Source organism: Electrona antarctica, assembly GCF_951216825.1.
Source record: "Electrona antarctica genome assembly, chromosome: 9".
Taxonomy (NCBI): Eukaryota; Metazoa; Chordata; class Actinopteri; order Myctophiformes; family Myctophidae; genus Electrona; species Electrona antarctica.
Genome location: NC_136790.1, coordinates 54,578,633 through 54,606,127, shown reverse-complemented (window position 1 = coordinate 54,606,127; position 27,495 = coordinate 54,578,633). Strand labels below are relative to the sequence as shown.

The 27,495-nt window shown below is 43.0% G+C and overlaps 1 protein-coding gene across 1 annotated transcript; it reads right to left on the bottom strand.

Moving 5' to 3' along the window:
* Positions 1-182: 182 nt before the first annotated feature.
* On the bottom strand, positions 183-7,982 carry LOC306929754 (uncharacterized protein). Its single transcript, XM_079510406.1, has 10 exons — positions 7,883-7,982; positions 7,721-7,795; positions 4,127-4,415; positions 3,739-4,042; positions 3,337-3,622; positions 2,991-3,224; positions 1,089-1,174; positions 888-992; positions 554-744; positions 183-254 (listed from the first exon to the last, which is right to left on the bottom strand). The coding sequence occupies exons 1-4, from the start codon at positions 7,909-7,911 to the stop codon at positions 4,010-4,012; spliced, it is 426 nt and encodes a 141-aa protein (XP_079366532.1). The 5' UTR covers positions 7,912-7,982; the 3' UTR covers positions 183-254; positions 554-744; positions 888-992; positions 1,089-1,174; positions 2,991-3,224; positions 3,337-3,622; positions 3,739-4,009.
* Positions 7,983-27,495: the final 19,513 nt, after the last annotated feature.

The following is a 27,495-nucleotide window of genomic DNA, read 5'->3' as shown; positions in this document are numbered from 1 at the left end:
TATGATGTGACAGACAGTGTGACTGGTTAGATGTAGGCCTAATATAAATTTACAAAGTGTCATTCAAACTGTGTACAGTGAACCAACCTCATTCCTCCAGCTGCATTGATTCTGAGAGGACGACCCTTGTTGTGGTTGTAGTCTAGAGAGCAGCAAGGATGGTTCTCGCCTCATAGACCGGGGGGCTGAATGAAAACCTCTTTGAAGCATACATCAAAATGTAATTCTGAAAAGATTCCAGGTCCGATGTAGATCTGTGAATGAGCAAGTAGCGCACACACACACACACAGTCACACACAGTTGATTGTCACAGTTGATACCATGTTGACAAGTGTCATGGTATGCTAGTTCACTACTTCAATGAAGCCCAACTGCTCCAACATCTGTCTTATCTGCATTGTTTGTGTCCATTTTCTATCCAGCATTGTACATAACCAGGAGAACCTTCTAAAATTAATTTTTGTGTGAATACATACCGACCGAGAGTCTGAACCAAGTATAATATTCTATAAAAAGGTGAAATCTAGTATATAGTAACTGTAATGCAATTACCTGAAGTTCAGGTACTTGTACACAGTGTTCAGCCAACGTTTGCTTGTCACAAGACTTTTGAGGGCGGTGTGAACCTTGGACCCCCGCACAATCCATTCTTTCGGGTGCTTTGTGGGACAGTCATGCTCACATGTGCCCATCACCCAGACATGCTCATCCGCTACATGATGCAATATAGCCAGCCAACGTTCCTGAAAGATAACATACAATTATATCAGACAAAACACACCAATGTACTATACAAGTGTTTTTCTTCACAAATCTCGGCAGAAGATGGGTGACGTTATCGTTTATACACAGACAGAATTCTAAAATGTTCATCTAGTGTTCTTACCATGAATTCCTCATGGGTTGAGGCTTTATTGCAGCACCACCAAAAGTGATTTACCACAGCCTTCACCCACACAAGTAAAAGTTTCATACCACTCTGTTGTCCAACCTGAAAGAATGACATTACAGTCACAAATTCTATATTGTAATTAAATTGACACAACACAAGTCTAAGACTGAGCACATCATATAAACATTAACTTACAGCAGTGATCCTCTTTGCCAGGTTTTTGGCACCATGCCACATGTCCAGACTGTGGAATATGCCAGCATCCTTGTATTTCCCCTTGTCTTTGGATAAATACAAATATAAATTAGTTTATATACATTTAGCATGACAGTATGACATGGCAGTATGACCAAGCCCTGGTCTTCTCTGCAGCTGAATACTGTGCCCAGTGACGGATCAACCCCTCTCAAGGCCCTGGCGCTTCACAAAATCAAAAGGCCCTACAGATTCAGCCAATTAATTAATTAACATGCATTTCGCCGTTTAGCGCATATATCCACTACTGCCTGCGCTGCCCGCTGACACACAAGACACAGCCGCACTGGGCACAGCCTTTCCAACTTCAGTCTCTGCTAAACTATTATGTAAGGACTAGGAGATTACTTTATGGTTATTAATACAGTCATTAACAATAAACATGCAGCAGCATGTTTTGTCTAAATTGTCTTTGTGGCCAACAAATGTAGCTACATTTGCAAACAGTGCTGTTGACCATGTTGTTACATGGTCCATATAACGTGTGTACCAACAGACAATGTCAATATGCTATATTAATATTAGAACGTTTTAAAGACAGATTAATTATTGACGACAATGCAACCAAGTTGTGGTGGGTGCAACGTCACTGAAAACTTTCATAATAGCAAATTAGCAATTACATTCATTTACTCACGAGTGCTGAAATCGTGAAATGGAGGATGTAAGAACACACTTTTGTTGCATTAGAGCAGGGTAAATATGAAGTTTTGCGCCAAGGTCTTGTGTTTATATTCCTCTTACATAGGCTGTAGGCTATGTTATTGTCGCAACAACACCACACGTTGGTCGGTCTGAGAGAGGGGGCCTTCCTGAGCAAGGGGGCGTCACTTACTCGCTTCCCCTCTGTCGGAGGAGGAAGCGACGCGCAGCCGTCGGGAACCCCCCCCCCCCCCCAGGCCGACTACCCCCCCCCCCCCCCCTTGCTGCTAGTATCAGGCTGCTACAGAAACTGTCAGACGAGAAGACCAAAAACACTAGCGGGGGTTCCTGTGTTGCGTTATATTTTTCGACAGAAGCAACAGTTGTACCTATAGTCTCGTACCGGGCCCTGCAAGCTTCGGGCCCTGGCGCTTAAGCTCCACCTAGTTCCATTGTTAGTCCGGCTCTGACTGTGCCCCAGTCTGGTGTAGGAGCCCACATGTCCAAAAGGTGGACACAGTAATTAACAACTCTCTCCGAACCATAACTGGCTGCCTGAAGCCCACTCCTGTGTCCTACCTGCCAGTCCTCCAGTTCTTGCAGGAATTGCCCCGGCCGGCCTCCGACGAGAGGCTGCTACCATCAAGCTAGCAAGGAAAGCCAAAATACACGACTGGCACATCCTACACAACACTACAGTGGAAATAGAGCCTCCAAACAGACTCAAGTCCCGCCACCCTTACAACAAGGCGGCACAAGACATGTTACGTTCCATCCCGGAGGACTCATCCACCAGTGCATGGCTGGCGGCATCTTGGAAGCAGGAGTGGGAGTCTGCTGGGCCCTCCCGTATGCACCACTACATCCTTGACCCGGGTGATGGTGTTGAAGGACCTACCACGCCAAAAGTGGACACTACTGAACCGCCTGCGCACTGGAGTCGGCTGCTTCAAATCAGCAATGAAGAGGTGGGGCTTGGCGGACAGTGCAGCATGCGAGTGCGGCGAGCCTGAGCAATCTGCCGAGCACATAATTAACACCTGCCCCCTGTACAGACCTCCTTCGGAGGCCGGCCTCTTCCACGTGGGACCAGAGACCAGAGAGGGCGTGGCTACTCGATACTGAGTTGGACATTTGAGGATGATACACGAAAGAAGAAGAAGCAGTATGAATGTAGAATTTGCTGCATGTTGTACTTACTCATAAGAGCAGAGATTTGCACATGTGCATCTGTACAGATCTCTTTGAGGTTGATTTCAGTCATCAGTAGATCCATGGTCCTAATGAATGCCTCTTTCTCCATGATCACAGCTTTCCTCTCTGTTTCCCGTTTATCAATGGTTACCAGGGCTATGATGTCCTTGCTGTCGTTGTCCATGGTGGTGTAAGAGCAATATTGAGCACAGTGACCAGGGCTGTCCATTCTTCCATCGGCTGACAAAAAACATAATTGCACAAAGTAAAATGTGAATGATATAAACATAAAATAGAAACAATTACACAGAGAAATCAATGGTTAGAGAACATTAGAATGAAGGTTCCTTACCTAGGGCCACTACACTGTCTTGAGTAGCCAGGCGCTGAATTACTACAGATCTCTTCTCCTCCCAAAACTCCTTGATGGTGTCAACACAGTAGGCGTTTTGGATCTAGAAGAATGTCTTGTCTGCCACTATGCCCATGTTCATGTGCTTGAACAACAGCTTCACTTTAGCAAAATGATTGCCAGACAGCAGAATGTTGGTTGCCATCATGAAATCCCCTGCTTGCATTCCAAACTTCAACTTTGGTTGCGAGTTCCATGACCACACAATGTGGCTGGCAGAAAAGACCTGTAAAATAACAAAATATATAGTACAACAATGACACATTACACACAGTTTTAATGAACTACAATAGTACAACTATATAACAAAAAAAATTATTGAAAATTACAAGAAAGGCGTACCCAAGAGATTATGGCTGCAGAGCCTCTTGTAGAGAACTGCACCGCAAACGGTGGCTGTGCCTGACAGTTTTTGACAGGACAGCTCCTTATTGACAGCTCCAGGAATGAGATGAGCCGAGTGAGAGAGCTTTTATATACTATGTATGCCGGATGACCTACAATATCCTCCTCTCCTTCTTCTTCTGAAGACACATCCTCTGAATCGTGAACTTCCAGTTCAGGGGGGTCGTAGACCAGTTCATCCATCCCGATAGTAGGCAATGTGTTCAGGTCAATCTGAGTAGTTTGGAAACCACCACCAGACCTGTTATACACAAAGTTGAACTGCTTAGAAAAAAACATATCAAATTAAATCAAAATTACATGAAATTAAATTGTAGAAACTAACCTCAAAGAAATAGGTGGCACATATGTCTTCGCCACTGTTGTCCTCCCCATGCATTTGCTCGTACTCTTCGTCATCTGCATCAGAGCCGTATTCTAGATAGTCTTCATCGTCCGCTGTGAGTGTGGCATCTCCCGCATCACCATGTCCCTCATCAGCTGTGAAAGTGCGTTCAAGGTCCTCTTGTTCTCCTTCATCAGCTGTGATGGTGCGGTCAATATCAGATTCTCCAACAGCAGTGTGCGTCTGGTCAACATCATCTTCCAACAACTCTTCATCTGTCAAGCAAATGCTACAAACAGAAGGGTTACATTCACATTAGTGATGAACTAGAAAGGTCGCAATTTTAAAAAATTGCAAAGTGTGGTTGCCGCAGTGGCTTACATATGCCCCTCCCACTAATATTGGCAGCCAATTACAATGTCACGTCACCCCTGCGATCATGCGTAAGTAATTCGGAGGGGATTTATCCCCCAAAAATCATGTTTTTGCGACAAACGGTTACATTTCTCGCATTTGCGGCGCCCCCTATGGATTAAAATGGAATTGCTTTTGGCTTTTGGTTGATTAAACCACCCCAGACATGTGATTCAAATTTGGGATGGATTGGACATTCCGTTCGTGATTTTAGGCATTTTTTGTAAAATAGGCCCCTCCCGCTAACTTCGGACGACGATTAAGGCCGAACGATACGGACAAAAAAAATTCAAAAAATCTGAAAAAAATGTAAACGCGGTCCGATAGGTCCAGAGATCATGTGTACCGATTTCTGTGAGATTCGGACAAAATCTGTAGAATCAGAAAATAAAAGTGTTTTGAAGAAAATTCAAAATGGCGGAAAATCCATCCTGACGCAAATGGGCGTGGCCTATATGGGGAGATGCGTCATGGCCCATGGAATACAGGGAGAAAGGAATTTTGAATTTACGACCTACGGTTCAAGAGTTATAAGCCAAAACGTAAAGTGGGCTGTTATAGCGCCACCATGAGGCCGACCGATATAATTATAAGTTAATTAATTTTAGTAAGTATTACGAATTATCCCTCCAAGTTTTGTAACTATAGCCCTTACGGTCTCCGAGGAAAATATACTTGAACGTGATTTTCCGCATTTTCCCATTCATGTCAATGGGGAAATTTAATTCACTAATAAATTAATATCAATTAAACTATACAATATTTCTCTTAGCAATGAGCAAGCACACGATTTTTACGGTCAATTTGACATATGGCTCAAGTGCGTACAGTCAAAACTGTGGGACTAGTAGTGGGACAAACTTTGTCTTACTCTAGTAAAATAAAAACTAGAAAGAAGCAATTCTGGGAAATTGCAAAGTGTGGTTGCCTCACTCGCTGATATAGGCCCCTCCCAGTAATTTTGCTAGCCAATGACAATGTCAAGCCACCCTTGTGATCATGTGTAAGTAATTCAGAGTGTTTTTCCCCCCTGAAATCATGTTTTTGCAATAAACGGGTAATTGTTTTTGCAATTGTAGCGCCCCCTATGGATGAAAATGGAATTGCTTTTGGCTCTGCGTTGATTAAGCCACCCTCGACATGTGATTTGGATTTGGGATGGATCGGACATTGCGTGCGTGAATTGTGGCATTTTTTGTAAAATAGGCCCCTCCCACTAACTTCGGAAGACGATTACGGACGAACGATACGGAAGATCAAAATTCTGACTGTGCTGTTTTAATCGGATAGGTCCGGAGATCATGTGTACCGATTTTTGTGAGAGTTGGACAAAATCTGTAGGTGGAGGATCCAAAAGTGGGTTTTGAACAAAATTCAAAATGGCGGAAAATCTATCTAGACGCAAATGGGCGTGGCCTATATGGGGAGATGCATCATGACCCAAGGAATCCAGGAAAAAATAATTTTGATTTTACGACCTACGGTTCAAGAGTTATACGCCAAAACGTAAAGTGGGCTGTTATAGCGCCACCATGAGGCCGATCAATATACTTAAGGTTATTAATTTTAGTAATTATTATGAACCTTCCCCCCAAGTGTTGTAACTGTAGCCCATACGGTCTCAGAGGAAAAAATACTTGAATGTGAGTTTTTGCATTTTCCCATTCATGTCAATGGGGAAATTTAATCCACTAATTAATTAATATCAATTAAACTATACAACGGATGTCTTAGCAAGGAGATAGCACACTATTCCCGATGAAGCCGGTCGTTTTGACATATGGCTCAAGTGTGTGCGGCAAAAACTGTGGGAGTAGCAGCACATCAAAATAAAGTTTATACAGAAAGAAAACAAAGAAAGAAATAAAAGGTAAGGGGAACAATAGTATGGTTGCCCATAGGCAACCACACTAATAATAAATAAATAAAAGGTAAGGGGAACAATAGTATGGTTGCCCATAGGCAACCACACTAACTAGAAAGAAGCAATTCTGGGAAATTTCAAAGTGTGGTTGCCTCACTCGCTAATATAGGCCCCTCTCCCGGTAATTTTGCTAGCCAATTAAAGTCACCCTTGTGATCATGTGTAAGTAATTGGGAGGGTTTCCCCCCCCCCCCCCCCCCCCCCCCCGAAATCATGTTTTTGCAACAAACTGGTAAGTGTTTTTGCAATTGTGGCGCCCCCTATAGATGAAAATAGAATAGGCAATTGGCTCTGTGTTTATTAAGCCACCCTCGACATTTGATTAAAATTTGGGATGGATCGGACATTCCGTTCGTGATTTGTGCCGTCTTTTGTAAAATAGGCCCCTCCCACTAACTTTGGAAGCTGATTACGGACGAACGATATGGACTATCAAAATTCTGACTCTGCTGTTTTAATCGGATAGGTCCGAAGATCATGTGTACCGATTCTTGTGAGATTTGGCCAAAATCTGTAGCTGGAGGATCCAAAAGTGTGTTTTGAAGAAAATTCAAAATGGCGGAAAATCTATCCTGACGCAAATGGGCGTGGCCTATATGGGGAGATGCGTCATGACTCAAGGAATCCAGGGAAAAAATAATTTTACGACCTACCGTTCAAGAGTTATAATGCAAAACGTAAAGTGGGCTGTTATAGCGCCACCATGAGGCCGACCGATATAATTATATGTTAATTAATTTTGATAATTATTATGAACCTCCCCTCCAAGTGTTGTAACTACAGCCTTTACGGTCTCAGAGAAACAAATAGTTAAATTTGAGTTTTCCCATTTTCCCATTCAAGTGAATGGGGAAAATGAATTCACTAATTAATTAATATCAATTAAACTATACAACATTTCTCTTATCAATCAACAAGCACACGATTCCCGATGAAGCCGGTCGATTTGACATATGGCTCGAGTATGTTTGGCAAAAACTGTGGGAGGAGTAGCACGGCAAAATAAAGTTTATACAGAATAATAAAGAAAGAAATAAAAGGTAAGGGGAACAATAGTATGGTTGCCCATAGGCAACCACACTAATAAAGTGTTACAATTACAATAGTCTGGTTGCCCTTTAGGGCAACCACACTAATAGGAGAGGTGGAATAATTTCAGACCATATTATGTGTGTCAAGTTGACATTATCTGCAATACAATTTATGATGACAAAGCATACGATGCAGATTGTGTTATTACATGCACTTTGACTTACACAGTGTTGATGAAGGCATTATAGTGTGAATCAACCACATCTTCCTGTTCCTCTTCAATGACCAATGATGTAAAACTGAAATGGTAGAAAAAGATGTGTTGGTGAATTAAATAATACTAGATTTCAGACAGGCATGTGAGTAGGACTGTAATGTAGACTAACCTTTGTTGCAGACACCCCACTACTTCCATTTCTTCGCCACTGGAACATGGAAGAGGCTCTACATCACTCAGTAAAGCTTCTTCTGTTCGCTGTGGTCGTTCCTCTCTGTACAACAAAAACATAAATAATTAGTTTCCGTTACCCATGACCAATGTGCAACTAAAATATGCAAACATGAACATTTCTAAAACAAAACAGTTTCAAACGCTAAACATGTGTATATTACTAAAGAGGCTCAATCATGCACATGTGCGATATAAATGTCTACACTAGTTTAGGTAGGCTATATGCTATATTTACAGTCATTCATTACTGTACTCAAAAGTGAATGACAACACACATGAATTATACAACAAATACAGTACCATGAACAACCAGGTACAGGTAGCACCTACACAACATAGCCGCAATTTGCAACTCTAGATTTTTTTATAATGGGATGAATCTAGAGTTGCAATACCCTCCATTGACTCCCCACTCATCATTTTGCGTTTGCGATCTGCTTGTCTTCACCAACATTGCAGCTGTAGTCCAAACTTGAATTATTCTCTTTCAATCTGCCGAGCTTGTTTTTCATAAAAATCCCCCGTAGACATGTTATGAGCTACTTTCTGTCAAGAAATTCTGTGCAAGTGATTCTTTTTCTAAGCGCTCGTCGTAAGTCACTGAACGTCCCTGCATGCATCTGTTTCGCATTTGCACATAATGCAGGAGGCAGCAGCTCGACCCCTTAATTCAAACGAGCGCTTCCAAACTCCAACATTTCTTCTTCTTGACAGAAAGTAGCTCATAACATGTCTACGGGGGATTTTTATGAAAAACAAGCTCGGCAGATTGAAAGAGAATAATTCAAGCTTGGACTACAGCTGCAATGTTGGTGAGTTTAACGTCGTTTAAGACAAGCAGATCGCAAACGCAAAATGATGAGTGGGGAGTCAATGGAGGGTATTGCAACTCTAGATTCATCCCATTATAAAAAAATCTAGAGTTGCAAATTGCGGCTACTACACAACAGTACATACCTAGATGGTCCAGCAGCACTACCTTCTGTAATTGGAGACAGGCATTGTGAAGATAGAGGCGCTTTTGGGGTGTTGAGATTGATGGCCCACCCTCATATCTATTGGGGACAGTCAAAACATATAACTTGTTACAGTCAGTCACTCAACATATTTGTCAACAATCAACAATCAGTGAATTAAGGCATGGAGGCCTGTGCTTGATACCAAAAACATACCAAATTATTGTTGCACTCAAGAAGAGCAATACATGTTGAGCAGAGAGGTGACATTACATTATGTACATTGGGCTAAGTTACTGTATGCACCGACATGCCACAACCAAATGAACCCATAACAATTAGTTATTAGACCATTGCAAACAAGTCCCCAGTGCTTTTACTGTAATCAATTGAGCATATTTTGTAACTGTACTGTTACCTAACGTTGAACTCAGAATTATTATATATTTCATGAAGTAGGTATTGTCTACACAGACCTAAAAACGCCATATGAGGCTTCAACAAATGCTCATATGAAACAGCACACGTTGCAATAGTACTTTTCCAGTTTATAGGTAATATAGGTAGATCGAGACGCTGGTACACTACATACAGACAGCATACCAATTCGCTCGACCGGGGTCTTTGTTTTCTTTTCTCCACCCCACCCCCCATGTAAGATTGATGGTTTAGCGTCTGTGCTTATTTCTAGAGTACAGTATATTCTTCCGTTACGATATATGATGCGGTGGTTATACGTATTTATTTACATGATCAGTGTACTGTACGTGTAAGCCAACAGGAGCGGTAGCATTTGGAAAAACAGACTCTTTGGCACGATAAAAGTTGAGATAAAAGACGAGTATGATTTACATTGAGAGCGCTACGTGTTGTGTGAAAGAAAAAGTTTGAAAGAGACTTACTGGTCTAAAAGATACATTCCCAACTCCGCGTCGCTGGATATATCCATGGTCATCGATAGCCTCTCCTTCAACGCACGCCATCGGGGAAACGCAACCCCCAGATTTACTCTGGTTTTGGGTCGAGCTTTGTCTGCCACACGTTTGCTTTCAGAAATCTTTCTTTTCTTTGCTAAAGTCGAAGCGTCCACTGACTCCGCCATGTCTAGTTATTTTCTTGAAATGGAAACAGAGCGATGGCCGCCTGGGCCGGTGATATGCGGGCTGTACCTGTACGCACCCTCGCGCTGTGATTGGCTAAGACTCCGCCTCACCCCCCACACACACCCTCCTCCCCACACACTAGTATACGCCCTCCCGACGTCCCGTAGGATAAACACCAGTGGATATAAACAGATATAAACACATAGATGGAGCCAAAGGGAGAGTGTCTGTCTACAGGGAAACAGCTCAGCATCAAAATATAGGGGAAGATAGAGGGAAAAAAGGCCATATATATATATATATATATATTATTTTTTTTGGCTGAAAACTTGTCTATATCACCTTTAATACAACATATTCAATTAACTCTCATTTAAAATCTAAGTCTTACTTCAACCACTTTATTCAATGTGACATATTACTTAAACAACACTTAAGATAAGGTCAATTGGTCGTTCCGGCCAATCACAATCTGCGTCCTCACTTTGTCGTCAATGTTTGTGTTTAAACAAACCCTCAAGGCTGGGAATAGGAGGGGCTGGCGCCCCTCAAACATCACACTGGTGTGAAGTGAGTGGCGCTCACATCATCATACACATGCATATCATCATACATCAGCCGTGCTCAGCCAATCAAATCATCGCTATGGGGTGATCAGCCAATCATCAGCCAGTGTTTGTGTTCACACAGACCCACACAAATAAATCATAATGAACGACTTTTATGTGGATGTTCTGATGTTTATCTGCCTCTATAGAATCGTCTCATACTGTTCACACAAAACATATTGCATATTCAGTAAAGATAAGACGGCGATCCGAGCACTCAAAAAGTTAAAAATTAGGAGGGTGGAAAAAAATAAATATGCCAACATGTTTTGACTCAAACAGAGTCTTCATCAGGGCAAGTATAATCCTAGTATTCCAGTCCCACTGATCCTACTTTACATTATTATTCTTTGCATCTCCATCGAGCACCTGGTTGATTTTATTTTTTGTCATATTGCATATTCAGTTCAGTTCAAATGTATCTCGCATATGTGTACAAACATGTGAACTTCTATCTACATCATTGGAGCGGTTGAAAGCTTTTTCACACATATCACAATGAAAGGGGTTATCTAAGAATTCTCTGATGTCGTTTAAGTTTGGACTTTTGTGAGAAATGTTGTTCACACTGATCACAACTGGTTCACTGGTTTCTCTCCAGTGTGAATTCTCTGGTGTGTTTTAAGGCTGGCCATTTTTGAGAAGTGGTGTCCACACTGATCACATCCATAGGGTTTCTCTCCAGTGTGAATTCTCTGGTGTGTTTTAAGGTTCGACATTCTAGAGAAGTGTTGTCCACAGTGATCACACCCATAGGGTTTCTCTCCAGTATGAATTCTCTGGTGCTTTTTAAGGCTCGACATTTCAGAGAAGTGTTGTCCACACTGATCACATCCATAGGGTTTTTCTCCAGTGTGAATTCTATGATGGTTTTTAAGGCTCGACATTTGAGAGAAGTGTTGTCCACAATGATCACATCCATAGGGTTTCTCTCCAGTGTGAATTCTCTGGTGCGTTTTAAGGTGGTGTATTTGAGAGAAGTGTTGTCCACACTGATCACATCCATAGGGTTTCTCTCCAGTATGAATTCTCTGGTGCTTTTTAAGGCTCGACATTTCAGAGAAGTGTTGTCCACACTGATCACATCCATAGGGTTTTTCTCCAGTGTGAATTCTCTGGTGCCTTTTAAGGCTGGACATTTCAGAAAAGTGTTGTCCACACTGATCACATCCATAGGGTTTCTCTCCAGTGTGAATTCTCTGGTGGCTTTTAAGGTTGGACATTTGAGAGAAGCGCTGTCCACACTGATCACATCCATAGGGTTTCTCTCTGGTGTGAATTTTCTGGTGCGTTTTAAGGCTGGACATTTCAGAAAAGTGTTGTCCACACTGATCACATCCATAGGGTTTCTCTCTGGTGTGAATTTTCTGGTGCGTTTTAAGGCTGGACATTTCAGAAAAGTGTTGTCCACACTGATCACACCCATAGGGTTTCTCTCCAGTGTGAATTCTCTGGTGCACTTTAAGGCTGGATATTTGAGAGAAGTTTTGTCCACACTGATCACATCCATAGGGTTTCTCTCCAGTGTGCATTCTCTGGTGCACTTTAAGGTGTTCCATTCTAGAGAAGTGTTGTCCACACTGATCACACCCATAGGGTTTCTCTCCAGTGTGAATTCTCCGGTGGCTTTTAAGGTTGGACATTTGAGAGAAGCGCTGTCCACACTGATCACACCGATAGGGTTTCTCTCCAGTGTGAATTCTCTGGTGCCTTTTAAGGCTGGACATTACAGAAAAGTGTTGTCCACACTGATCACATCCATAGGGTTTCTCTCCAGTGTGAATTCTCTGATGCTTTATAAGGTCGGACATGTGAGAGAAGTGTTGTCCACACTGATCACACCCATAGGGTTTCTCTCCAGTGTGAATTCTCTGGTGCGTTTTAAGGTGGTGTATTTGAGAGAAGTGTTGTCCACACTGATCACACCCATAGGGTTTCTCTCCAGTGTGAATTCTCTGGTGCGTTTTAAGGTGGTGTATTTGAGAGAAGTGTTGTCCACACTGATCACACCCATAGGGTTTCTCTCCAGTGTGAATTCTCTGGTGCCTTTTAAGGCTGGACATTTCAGAAAAGTGTTGTCCACACTGATCACATCCATAGGGTTTCTCTCCAGTGTGAATTCTCTGATGCTTTATAAGGTCGGACATGTGAGAGAAGTGTTGTCCACACTGATCACACCCATAGGGTTTCTCTCCAGTGTGAATTCTCTGGTGCCTTTTAAGGCTGGACATTTCAGAAAAGTGTTGTCCACACTGATCACACCCATAGGGTTTCTCTCCAGTGTGAATTCTCTGGTGCCTTTTAAGGCTGGACATTTCAGAAAAGTGTTGTCCACACTGATCACATCCATAGGGTTTCTCTCCAGTGTGAATTCTCTGATGCTTTATAAGGTCGGACATGTGAGAGAAGTGTTGTCCACACTGATCACACCCATAGGGTTTGTCTCCAGTGTGAATTCTCTGATGCTTTTTAAGGTTGGACATGTGAGAGAAGTGTTGTCCACACTGATCACACCCATAGGGTTTCTCTCCTGTGTGAATTCTCTGGTGGCTTTTAAGGTGGGACATTTGAGAGAAATGTTGTCCACACTGATCACATCCATAGGGTTTCTCTCCAGTGTGAATTCTCCGGTGCTTTTTAAGGTCGGACATTTTAGAGAAGTGTTGTCCACACTGATCACATCCATAGGGTTTCTCTCCAGTATGAATTCTCCGGTGCTTTTTAAGCTTCGACATTTCAGAGAAGTGTTGTCCGCACTGATCACACCCATAGGGTTTCTCTCCAGTATGAATTCTCTGGTGTCTTTTAAGGCCAGACATGGCATGGTAGCGTTGTCCACACTGGTCACAGCTGTGCTGTTTTGGTTTAGCCAAGCTTCTATGTTCATCTACTGCTGGTAAGACAGGGAGGCCAGACTGATGATGCAACACTGGATTGGAAACAAAGATAAAGACAAAAAAAAAACTATTGAGAGGTTGAAAGAAATCCACTTTGTGGATTGAAATTTACATCTAGTTCCCCAATTAATGCCCCGCAAATTAATTCCAATTTTGTTGTGCATTTTAAGAGATAACTAAACAAGTGGGTCAAGTATAGCAAAATATCAATGACAAAAAAACCTAACAAATAATGACAGTTTTATTATAATTCTGGGTGCCTGCCATGCAATGGCAGAAACACAGGTTGAAAACCGAAACGCATACTTAATCGTAGTAATAACTAGAAACAAATTTCAAGAAATTTGACTGGGTGTCTGCAGCTCGCCAAGTCTGTGCAGCATTTGAGCCACGGACCACCATTTGATGACATATAGCCTCTCAGACACTGTAAGGGTCAATTTGGTTACATGTAAGCCAGGTCTCCCCATTGACTTTCAATGGGGTATTTTGTCTAAGTTTATTGCACATTACGTTGTCACCAACATTCTAATGCTAACATGCTAATACTAACATGCTAATGCTAACATGCTAGCATGCTAACATTTTAATGCTAACATGCTAATGCTAACATGCTAATGCTAACATGCTAATGTTAACATGTTAACATGCTAACATGATAACATGCTAACGCTAACATGCTAACATGCTAATGATAACATGCTAATGCTAACATGTAATGCTAACATGCTAATGATAACATGTAATGCTAACATGCTAATGCTAACATGCTAATGTTAACATGTTAACATGCTAACATGCTAACATAACATGCTAACGCTAACATGCTAATGCTAACATGCTAATGCTAACATACTAATGCTAACATGCTAATGCTAACATGCTAATGCTAACGGGTCCATTTGGTTTCGCTCAGGGGGGCGGCCCGGTTCCGACGAGCCGCCCCGAGTTACGTGTTTCCCCGATTTTCTCCATTGACTTTCAATGTGTGTGTGTGCGTGCACATGTGTGCATGTGAGTGCATGTGCGTGCGCGTGTGAGAGATGGTCAACTTGACCTTGAATCATTAACAAAGTATCATTTTCACCTGAGCTAGTCTATGCAAATGCAAACACTATTGAAAGTTAAAAGCACACTGACTCTCAATTAGAGAGCGTATGTCCGAACAAATTGCTCTATCGCAAAAAGTAAAAGTCGAATGAGCTTTTTGTTTCCGCCGTGAGTGACCCGAGACATTGAGGTACGCCGTGTGCGATCGTGGTATTGGTACGATAACAAACGTGGTTATAAGATCGAGTTAAGAATTGTGTTTGTGATGAAAGAAATTGCTGACTCATTCAGGCAGTTAACATGGAGTTTTATGGCACATTATGATGGTACACCTGTCGCTTTCAGGGCTGTAGTTCACGTACTGTATGGATCTGTGCTTTGGTTGTGACATTGGGTGAAAGAGGACGAGTGTGGCTACAAAATTACCGAAACCCATGCGTGTAAAGTGAATATTTTGGCCGTGAGGACGATTTGTTCGGAGAATTTCGGTACAGTCTTCCCAGTGGCTTCTCACTCTGACCCGGTCTCTCTCTGGGCGTGCGACACAAGTCGAGATTATTGCTCAGACCACACACACTTTAAACTGCGACAGCGGGCAAACCGTGCAACGTATTCGAATTCCGTCTGAACCACGACAAAGTCGATGGCCTTGTGTGCTGTTTGACGTTTAAATCGTGTTTCCACGTAACAGTATGCCAGAGCAATGTGGCTCCAAAGTAACGTGTCGTTTTCTGTTTTTACCCGCGTTTCCCCATTTACTTTGAATGGGGCATTTTTTGCGTCGTTTATTGCGAATTACGTCGGCACGGTAACGCGAATCGGAAAGAAAAGCACAAGCACACCATTCCCGGCCGAAATCCGAAACGCATACTTAATCGTAATAATAATAATCAAGACGCGAAACGTTGTCCGCTATGGCTGGCCGCACAGTTTGCCAAAGCCCTGCAATATATACATCAAAACGTGCGGCTCGGCCGGGAATGGTGTGCTTGTGCTTTTCTTTCCGATTCGCGTTACCGTGCCGACGTAATTCGCAATAAACGACGCAAACAATGCCCCATTCAAAGTAAATGGGGAAACGCGGGTAAAAACAGAAAACGACACGTTACTTTGGAGCCACATTGATCTGGCATACTGTTACGTGGAAACACGATTTAACCGTCAAACAGCACACGAGGCCATCGACTTTGTCGTGGTTCAGACGGAATTCTAATACGTTGCACGGTTTGCCCGCTGTCGCAGTTTAAAGTGTGTGTGGTCTGAGCAATAATCTCGACTTGTGTCGCACGCCCAGAGAGAGAGCGGGTCAGAGGGAGAAGCCACTGTGAAGACTGTACCGAAATTCTCCGAACAAATCGCCCTCACGGCCAAAATATTCACTTTACACGCATGGGTTTCGGTAATTTTGTAGCCACACTCGTCCTCTTTCACGCAATGTCACAACCATAGCCCAGATACATACAGTACGTGAACTACAGCCCTGAAAGAGACAGGTGTACCATCATAATGTCTCATAAACTCCATGTTACCTGCCTGAATGAGTCAGCATTTTTTTCATCACAAACAATTCTTAACTCGCTCTTATAACCACGTTTTTTATCGTACCAATACCACAATCGCACACGGCGTACCTCAATGTCTCGGGTCACTCACGGCTAAAACAAAAATCGCATTTGACTTTTACTTTTTGCGACAGAGCAATTTGTTCGGACATGCGTTCTCTCAATGAGACAGTCAGTGTGCTTTTAACTTTCAATAGTGTTCGCATTTGCATAGACTAGCCCAGGTGAAAATGATACTTTGTTAATGATTCAAGGTCAAGTTGACCACCTCTCACACACGCGCGCGCACACACGCACACATGTGCATGCACACACACACATTGAAAGTCAATGGAGAAAATCGGGGAAACACGTAACTCTGTCATTTCTCAACCGTTTTAGACGCGGGGCGGCTCGTCGGAACCGGGCCGTCCCCCTGAGCGAAACCAAATGGACCCCTTAGCATGTTAGCATTAGCATGTTAGCATTAGCATGTTAGCATATGTTAGCATTAGCATGTTAGCATTAGCATGTTAGCATGATAGTATTAGCATGTTAGTATTAGCATGTTAGCATTAGCATGTTAGCATTAGCTAATGCTAACATGCTAATGCTAACATGCTAATGCTAACGGGTCCATTTGGTTTCGCTCAAGGGGGGGGCGGCCCGGTTCCGGCGAGCCGCCCCGAGTCCGAAACGGTTGAGAAATGACACAGTTACGTGTTTCCCCGATTTTCTCCATTGACTTTCAATGTGTGTGTGTGCGTGCACATGTGTGCATGTGAGTGCATGTGCGTGCGCGTGTGAGAGATGGTCAACTTGACCTTGAATCATTAACAAAGTATCATTTTCACCTGAGCTAGACTATGCAAATGCAAACACTATTGAAAGTTAAAAGCACACTGACTCTCAATGAGAGAACGTATGTCCGAACAAATTGCTCTATCGCAAAAAGTAAAAGTCGAATGAGCTTTTTGTTGTCGCCGTGAGTGACCCGAGACATTGAGGTACGCCGTGTGCGATCGTGGTATTGGTACGATAAAAAACGTGGTTATAAGAGCGAGTTAAGAATTGTGTTTGTGATGAAAGAAATTGCTGACTCATTCAGGCAGTTAACATGGAGTTTTATGGCACATTATGATGGTACACCTGTCGCTTTCAGGGCTGTAGTTCACGTACTGTATGGATCTGTGCTTTGGTTGTGACATTGGGTGAAAGAGGACGAGTGTGGCTACAAAATTACCGAAACCCATGCGTGTAAAGTGAATATTTTGGCCGTGAGGACGATTTGTTCGGAGAATTTCGGTACAGTCTTCCCAGTGGCTTCTCACTCTGACCCGGTCTCTCTCTGGGCGTGCGACACAAGTCGAGATTATTGCTCAGACCACACAGACTTTAAACTGCGACAGCGGGCAAACCGTGCAACGTATTCGAATTCCGTCTGAACCACGACAAAGTCGATGGCCTCGTGTGCTGTTTGACGTTTAAATCGTGTTTCCACGTAACAGTATGCCAGAGCAATGTGGCTCCAAAGTAACGTGTCATTTTCTGTTTTTACCCGCGTTTCCCCATTTACTTTGAATGGGGCATTTTTTGCGTCGTTTATTGCGAATTACGTCGGCACGGTAACACGAATCGGAAAGAAAAGCACAAGCACACCATTCCCGGCCGAAATCCGAAACGCATACTTAATCGTAATAATAATAATCAAGACGCGAAACGTTGTCCGCTATGGCTGGCCGCACGGTTTGCCAAAGCCCTGCAATATATACATCAAAACGTGCGGCTCCGCCGGGAATGGTGTGCTTGTGCTTTTCTTTCCGATTCGCGTTACCGTGCCGACGTAATTCGCAATAAACGACGCAAAACATGCCCCATTCAAAGTAAATGGGGAAACGCGGGTAAAAACAGAAAACGACACGTTACTTTGGAGCCACATTGATCTGGCATACTGTTACGTGGAAACACGATTTAACCGTCAAACAGCACACGAGGCCATCGACTTTGTCGTGGTTCAGACGGAATTCGAATACGTTGCACGGTTTGCCCGCTGTCGCAGTTTAAAGTGTGTGTGGTCTGAGCAATAATCTCGACTTGTGTCGCACGCCCAGAGAGAGAGCGGGTCAGAGGGAGAAGCCACTGTGAAGACTGTACCGAAATTCTCCGAACAAATCGCCCTCACGGCCAAAATATTCACTTTACACGCATGGGTTTCGGTAATTTTGTAGCCACACTAGTCCTCTTTCACGCAATGTCACAACCATAGCCCAGATACATACAGTACGTGAACTACAGCCCTGAAAGAGACAGGTGTACCATCATAATGTCTCATAAACTCCATGTTACCTGCCTGAATGAGTCAGCATTTTTTTCATCACAAACACAATTCTTAACTCGCTCTTATAACCACGTTTTTTATCGTACCAATACCACGATCGCACACGGCGTAGACTGACATTTTGTCGGGATTCCCGCGGGTCACGGGATTCCCGCGGGAATCACGCGGAATGGGATTAACATTTGTATTAATCCCGTGATCGTAACGGGACGGGAATGAAAGTCAACGGGAGCGTACAGGAGCGTGAATTACATCTATCTTGATCATTTTCAGCTGGCCGTGGCGCCAACCAAAAGAACAGAAGCACCCATATTTGTAGTCATCTTTTAGTGAGCCAACACTCTTTTGACTTGCGTTAGCAAGTCAAAAGAACTACAATACCCATAATCCATCAGTGCTTGTAGCCGGAACTTAAATGCGGAGACTCCGGAAAGAAGCGAAAACTGAACACTAACAGAAACAACAACAACGAGAAGCACTAGCACATGACAGTAGCACATAACGAAACAACGGAAATGGATGGCGGCGGGGGAGATGATGCCCAAAAGGAGCTTTTGCAGCGCAAAGTGAGGAATAATGATCAGTCTGTTAGACTCAGAGAACTTGTCGGGAAGTCTAAACTGTTGACAGGGTTCATGAGAGTTGAGCATAATGGAAACAATACTATGTATGCAGCCTGTAAAAAATGCGTAGTGCTAGTAAAATACACGACGGAGGGAGGTACAAGTGGTCTTATCAGACACGCATGCAAATCAAATACCGCTGAAAACCAGCCAAAGATTTCTTCTTTAGTCAAACGTAAATTACCTGTTGGTGCCAAGTCTTCCCTAACCAACAAACTAGCTAGAATGTGTAGCAAGGACTTGCGACCTTTTTCAACCGTAGAGGGGCAGGGATTTATTACAGTTGCCCAGGAGCTGCTTGATATTGGTTCAAGATATGGAGGAGCCATTCAAGCAGAGGACCTGCTCCCCTGTGCTCGCACTGTCAGTAGACACGTTGAAGGAGAGTATGACAAAGTGAAAACAGTCCTCTTGGAAGAGTTCAAACAGGTACGTTACGTTGCACAATTGTATAATGTAAATGCACGTTTATCTCATGCAGTATAAAGTGTAAAAAAGTATAGTTATGTTTAGTTTTAGGACTTAAAATTAATGCAGCCTACTTAATTTGTTTAGTGCAGCGACTATGCTGTCACCACAGACCTGTGGACAGAGGAGAAGACAAACGCCAACTACATCACCGTTACAGTTCATTACATCTTTAACTGGGAGATAAGAAACCGCATCCTGGCCACAAGGATGATGGAGGGGGTCAAATCGCATGACCGCATCAAGACTACGGTGGAGGAAATCCTTCAGGTATCCGTCTCTTGGTGTTGCCCTGTATTAATGTATGTGTTAAGCAAATCATACTGAATGTGTAAACTGTATGTATTGTCCTAATATATATATAGTGCTATTTGTTTTTTATTGTAAAATGCTCTGAATTAAAAGTGAAATGAGTGTTCTGATTAAAGTGAAATAAAATTATTGATAATCCTTATTCTGTTAATATCTAATGTATGGGCTTCTATTTGCTAAGCGTTTGTGTTTGTCTTTTTTTCTCTTTTACTTTGACCTATCATAGGAATTTGGCATTCAGCGCAAAGACAATGTATATGTCACTGATAATGGTTCGAACGTGGTGGCAGCATTTAAAGACTACATCAGACTCTCCTGTGCGGGCCACAATATCAACCTGGTCCTGAAGTATGTCTTTGACAACTTGGACGAGAAAAACCCCATACACCTCAGCGTCATCAGCCTGTTGAAGCAGTCCAAGACCCTCGTCACTCACTTCAAAAGAGCAGGGTAAGATACATTTCACCATGTCATGCATGCCTCTTATGGCTGCTTAAATATTTATTTAAATGGTGAAATCATCAATTAAATAGCTGCTGCAATTTACTGATTTATTTTTTTATTGAATCATTATTTAGGAAAGTAGAATTACAGTAGATTTGTAATCACTGTAGCCCTATGTTTCTTGTGTACTGTCTCTTTGTATTTCAGATTACAAAAGGAGCTGGACCTGTCACTGAAACAAGCAGTGGAGACGAGGTGGAATACCAGACTTGCAATGCTCCAATCTATAAGCGATGCTCTGAAGTCTGGTAAGCTACACAACATCCTCCTTCGGCGAAAAGAGCTCCGCTTCGTCAACAACATAGATCCCGAACTCCTTGAAGAGATCATCAAACTCCTGAAACCTTTTGATGAGGCTACCAGGCACCTCTCGGCTGAGAAGTCGCCTACCCTTCAACTTGTCCTGCCGTCCAAGGCAACCCTGCTGAAGGGGTGTGTGATCGAGGATGGAGACAGTGCGACTGTGAAAGAGGTAATATAATACAGTGCTGATATTTTTTAATATTGTTTAGTTTGTGGTAAGTAAGTAGCAGGTCTGCCAGCCAGGTAGTAACAGGAGCTTGGTCCCATCCAATAACAGGGCTTAAGAAAATAATATTTTTGAGTCTAACGTTCAGTAGAAACTATGTATTGAGTTAAGAATTGTATAAATCTTAAACTGTACGATGTCTGCCTGAGAAAATCTATGCCCAGCAATAATGATGTTTCATATCATGTTGATTTCACTCCTCCACCCCATAGCTGAAAGAAAAGTTAGCCCATGCAGTGGAGTTGAAATTCAAAATCCACCTGTACCATAAGGTAGCCACAGCTCTCTCTCCTAGCCTGAGGAGTTTCCTGAGAAAAACTCTCATGATTATGTGGAGGTCATCGACACCCTGGCAGAACACACGAAAACGACAGGGCAAGAAGAGAGAGTGAGAGTCCGTGAGGAGGAGGAGGAGGAAGAGGGTGAATAGTAGCGCCAGCAGAGCAGCACTCACTGAACATTAACATAATTACAAAATGTTTTCCCTTCTCTCTCTCACTCACACTCACAGCAAATGGCATTGTTCTATAACAATCTATCTTTGTTGCAGGTGCACCACCAGAGGCAGAGCCAGGGACCTCTCAAGAGGTGCACAACTTCTTTGCTAGTTGTGTTGAAGACGAGGAGAGGGAAGACAGTGGTAGTGAGTTGGAGACATCGGGCCGCCAGTTGGTGCTGCAGTACCTGAGCAGCAACCCCAAGATCCGTGGCCAGTCTCTACTTGAAGTCTGGCAGGAGATGTCAGGTGGGCTAGTGGCAGTTGCCAAGAAGCTGCTGGCAATCCCAGCAACAAGTACTCCGTCAGAGCGCTCTTTCAGTGTTGCGGGGAGACTGATAGGAGAGGCGTACAAACCTCGACCCTGAAAATGTTGATAAACTCTTGTTCCTACATAGCAACATTTAAAGTTCGTATGCCTCCTTCGAGGAGAGTTATCCCAGTTAGCCCCAAGTTTCTGGACAGTGTTTTCTTGCAAAGGGGGAAATATTGAAATATGCTGAAGAGCATTGTATTTTTTTTTAAAAAGAGGCCACTTTAACCCTACCTACATTATACACTTCATGTTTGTTTACCAAACTCAGGTATGTAAACTGAATATTTAAGGTAATGCCTTAATCCCAAGTTTCTCAACAGTGTTTTCTTGATGATTTTCAAGCCTAAAGAGTAGACATTACTGTTTTGTTTATTTGTACAATCACTTTAAACCTATGCACTTTTATTTGTTTACAGTACACAACTGAGGTACTATATACTTTATTTGCAAGTTCATTGCGGTCCAAGACCTTTAACTGCATAGTGCAGTTTATGGAGGGTATGTGCCTGCATTTGCGCATTGTGCACTTGTTTAATGCAATCAGATGGGACTTTTCTGTTTGGACAACTAAGGCCAGAAGGTTGACTTCGGGTATGATTATGATGTCTCATGCATTGTCCAATAATGGTTACAATTTAAAATAAGTTGATAAGAACTTGCACCTTGAAATGTTTTTTTTTTTTTTTAAGGAAACAATTTCTTAATAAAATGCAACATTAAATGCCATGTTTGGGTTTATTCAACTAAGGTACTGTTACCGTAGGCGTGGTGTGACTGACTGTTTTGTTTTTTTAACTGACATACATTCCAAAATAGCAACAGGGATTTAGCAGCTGGCCCATAATGGAAAGACTATAGGTATATTTATGTGTTGGGGCCTTTGAAGATTGTTGTTTAAACTGGATTAAGGCATTATATGCCTTATGGTATATATAACATACCATTACCACATTAACTGTTCCTGGTGCCACATTGTTTAATGGTATGAAACAATACTCTTAAAAAGCGCCATCGATTGCCTTAATGACTAACTTACCCTATTGTGCTGAATATAAGACTATTTATTTTGTTATTGGGGACTAGACTAATTGACATTCAATGTTCTTTTTCCACAAATTAGTCTTAGAAAAATGGGGGTCATCTTATAATTAGAGTCGTCTATAATCGGCACAATGCGGTAGTGGAAAAAAAAAAAAAAAACAGGAGCGGGATGGGAGTGGGAGTCATTTTGAGTGGGAGCGGGATGGGATCAGGAGTCATTCTACAGGAGTGGGACAGGATTTTTTTTTTACTCTGGCCCAGGATTGGGACAGGACAGGATTTTTTCTGTGGGAGTGGGACAGGACAGGAGTGGAAATCCACTCCCGTGTCAGTCTCTACGGCGTACCTCAATGTCTCGGGTCACTCACGGCTAAAACAAAAATCGCATTCGACTTTTACTTTTTGCGACAGAGCAATTTGTTCGGACATGCGTTCTCTCAATGAGACAGTCAGTGTGCTTTTAACTTTCAATAGTGTTCGCATTTGCATAGACTAGCCCAGGTGAAAATGATACTTTGTTAATGATTCAAGGTCAAGTTGACCACCTCTCACACACACGCGCGCACACACGCACATGCACGCACACATGTGCATGCACACACACACACACATTGAAAGTCAATGGAGAAAATCGGGGAAACACGTAACTCTGTCATTTCTCAACCGTTTTAGACGCGGGGCGGCTCGTCGGAACCGGGCCGTCCCCCTGAGCGAAACCAAATGGACCCCTTAGCATGTTAGCATTAGCATGTTAGCATTAGCATGTTAGCATATGTTAGCATTAGCATGTTAGCATGATAGTATTAGCATGTTAGTATTAGCATGTTAGAATTAGAATGTTGGTGGCAACGTAATGTGCAATAAACTTAGACAAAATACCCCATTGAAAGTCAATGGGGAGACCTGGCTTACATGTAACCAAATGGACCCTTACAGGGTCTGAGAGGCTAAATGTCATCAAATGGTGGTCCGTGGCTCAAATGCTGCACAGACTTGGCGAGTTGCAGGCCCAGAAACTAGAAACAAATTTCTTGAAATTTGTTTCTAGTCTAAGCTATATTCTCTATTCATTTTTACACAATGACATAATAATCATGCGTGCTATCACGCGTGCAAGTTACAGGGAAATATCGACCAATCAGAACTGGGAGAAGACCTAAGTAACTGTACTGAATGACTAAGTTACACCAATGAAGAACAAGGACTCTGAACCAACTCCAATGACACCACCCACATCTCTGTATGACAAATAGGGTTGGGATTCGGAAACGGGTCCATTTCAGACCCGGTTCCGACATTGCGGATCCGGAGCCGGTTCCATCGTTTTTTTATTAACGGTTCCCCAAACGGTTCTCATCCGTCGTCATTTAGCTCCGCTGTGTCTGTGTGTGCATGCAAGCAGAGCCTGGTGTGACGTCACCCCACCAACAGAGTGAGTGGGGTCGGGGAGGATACGCCCACTGTTCTGTGCATTCAGCGACCGCCGCGGAGCGAGTGGGACAGTATGTCGCACAGATCTCCAAAGTGTGGTTAACAGAGAGGGAAATGACTGAGGCTGAGCAGTGAGCACGCAAAGTGCAATAAATGCGATGCTATAGTTCCCTCTGCAAAGGTTGTTGCAACTTGTACCATGTCCACATTGAGGAAACATCTCAAAATCAATATGCCTACACGAGTCCACAACTCACGAGAATAATCTAGGCACATCGCGTTTGTGAGCCATGCGGAAAGCCGTGCCCGCTCTCCCCGCAGCTCCACCACAGCCGGCGGGGGACGATCTGATGCAAGGCTGGTTTACTTTCCCCAGGCTAGTAACGTAATAGAAAATAAAAACTACTAACATCTACAGAGCTTTTCATTAGGCGTATTGTACAACTGTTGTTAATGGTGTTAATTTAGAACGCCAATGACTCAACGTCTTTGTCTGATATTTTATGAATCACGTTAACTATAGAGCCAAATCATTTTGTCTGCACTTATTTTTTACAACTTATAAGCAACTCAAATACTTTTGATTTGGCTCTAAATTAATCGCGTGACTGTTGAGAGCCCAGCGTTTACATTACATTACATTACATTACAGTCATTTAGCAGACGCTTTTATCCAAAGCGACTTACAATAAGTGTATTCAACATAGGTAGGGAACAAAAACTACTAATCACCAGAAGTCTTTAGTGCATTTTCTGCAAAAACAAGCAACCAAGAGTATACCTAGCGCTAAGGTAAAAGTGCAATATATCAGCTACCTATTTCCTTAACCGGATGAGACAAAATAGCTAAATCAAATGAGCATGAGCTAAAACAATTAAGTGTATCGACTAAACAAGATCCAATAAACAATACAACAATAGAAAACAAACGTTCGTACAACTAGTTAACAACAAGTAGGTCAGGCAGAGAGGAAGGGTAGTGTTTCCTGAAGAGGTGGGTTTTCAACCTGCGGCGAAATATGGGCAGTAACTCTGCTGTCCTAACATCAGTGGGGAGTTCATTCCACCACTGTGGGGCCAGAACAGAAAAGAGTCGTGACCGTGTGGATCGGCCAGAAGGACCCTTGAGTGACGAGGCAATCAGTCGCCCCGAGGTGGCAGACCGAAGTGGTCGGGCAGGGGTGTAGGCATCGACCATAGCCCGGAGATAGGAAGGAGCTGTTCCTTTCACTGCCCTATAGGCTAACACCAGGGTTTTGAACTGGATGCGGGCCGCTACGGGGAGCCAGTGTAGAGAACGGAGAAGGATGGTTGTGTGGGAGAACTTGGGGCGGTTGAACACCAGACGAGCCGCAGCTTTCTGAACAAGCTCCAGAGGTCTGATGGCAGATGCCGGAGCACCAGCAAGGAGGGAGTTGCAGTAGTCCAGGCGGGAGATGACGAGAGCCTGGATGAGCACCTGGGCTGCCTTCTCCGTGAGGAAGGGGCGAATCCTCCTGATGTTGTAGAGGAGGAATCTGCAGGACCTTGTCACTGATGCGATGTTTGCCGAGAACGTCAGTTGATCGTCCAGGGTCACACCCATATTTTTCGCAGTCCGAGTTGAGGTCACCACAGCATTATCAATGGTGATGGCCATGTCTCGGTGCGGACAGCCCTTCCCCGGGAGGAACATCAGCTCGGTCTTGTCCAGGTTGAGCTTCAGGTGGTTTGTCGACATCCACGCCGAGATGTCAGCCAGACAAGCAGCAATGCGTGCCTCCACTTGGGTATCAGGTGCATATACCTCCATAGATTGATTACTTTATAAACAGTTTGCAGAAAAAAAGCACAGGAACGTAGCCTATACAGTTCAATAGAGCACCGAAGTCCTGACGTCACTGCCCTCTACTACCAGCAGAGGGCAGTGAGCTCAAAGGTTCCTGTATGTTTTTATAAGCATTGTACTCTCCATAGGGGGATTTTAGATCGCCTCATATAAGAACTGTGTTTGAAAAATAAACCGATCACCCAGGCCTTTTCACTCATATGGATATGAAGCATCGACTGAAGGTGGAAATGTACAAATATACCCAAAGAGTAACAAAATAAGCGTTAGAAACGAGCCAAACAACCCAGAGACTACATTTCCGGGTAGGCTGCTTCTGCCCGCAGCCCGTCGCACAACAGAAACTGAACGTTAATTATGTTTATTTTTATTTTTATTTTATTGATATATAATGTATCGTGGTTAGTACGAGTCGAGTCACCACCAGCTGAGCTTACGTCAACGAGGAATCTCAGGAACGCAATATGTTGACAGCTGGGCGTGACGTATATGCTCAGCGACATTGCATTCATATGTAGTTTCAAGGCTTTTGCGGTCACATTAATTCCATTTTCTCTAGAAACTGGCTGTATCAAATATGAATGGACATCATTAACGACGCACAGCCACTCCCCTGACAGAAACGCCGAGGTGGTCGGTTTATTTTTCAAACACAGTTCTTATATGAAGCGACCTAAAATCGCCGTTTGGGGATCTCAATGCAAATAAACAAATACATGAACCTGGCGATTGACGACCTCTACTGAAAGTGACGTCAGACTTCGGAGCTCTATACAAGGTCTTCTAAAAGGATTTTATAATCCAAGAAAGCACTATGGCTTGTTTCCATTAGGGTAAGGGGTCCTTCATATTAAATTAATCTGAACATTAAAGACAACATTTGTCACCACAACAATATCATTACTGCAATGTGTAGGCCTACTGTATATTTAATATACAGTACAAATTGCAATATACAGTACAAATTGCAACAATGATATTGTTGTGGTGGCTAGCTGCTGGTGGTGGTGGTGGTGGTGAAGTTTAAATAATAGTGCCACCTCATAATTGTAAAGTGCATTTTCAATAATTGAATTAATGAATTTGTGTTTATTATGTACTTGGTTAGGTTAGTTATAATATAAGCATAATCTATGTCAGAAAAAAGGGGAAAAAATTATATTAGGATTCGTTAAGGGAACCGTTAGGAACCGGAACCGTCAAGAGGGATCCGGGAAGGATCCGGAACCGTTAAAGTCCTAACGAATCCCAACCGTAATGACAAACCATTGAAAAGTTATAGGACTAAATAGGAACTATCAAATATTGACAAATCAGAAGAGTGGTTAAGGGGGCTAATTTACTAAGTTACACAATGAATGGCAAGGGCTCTGAATAAAGTCAAATGACACCACCGACAAGTTTCTACGACAAACCGTTGAAAAGTTATAGCAAAAAATAGGAACTATCAAATATCGACCAATCAGAAGAAGGGGTGGGGCTAAGTTATACCAATGAAGGTCAAGGA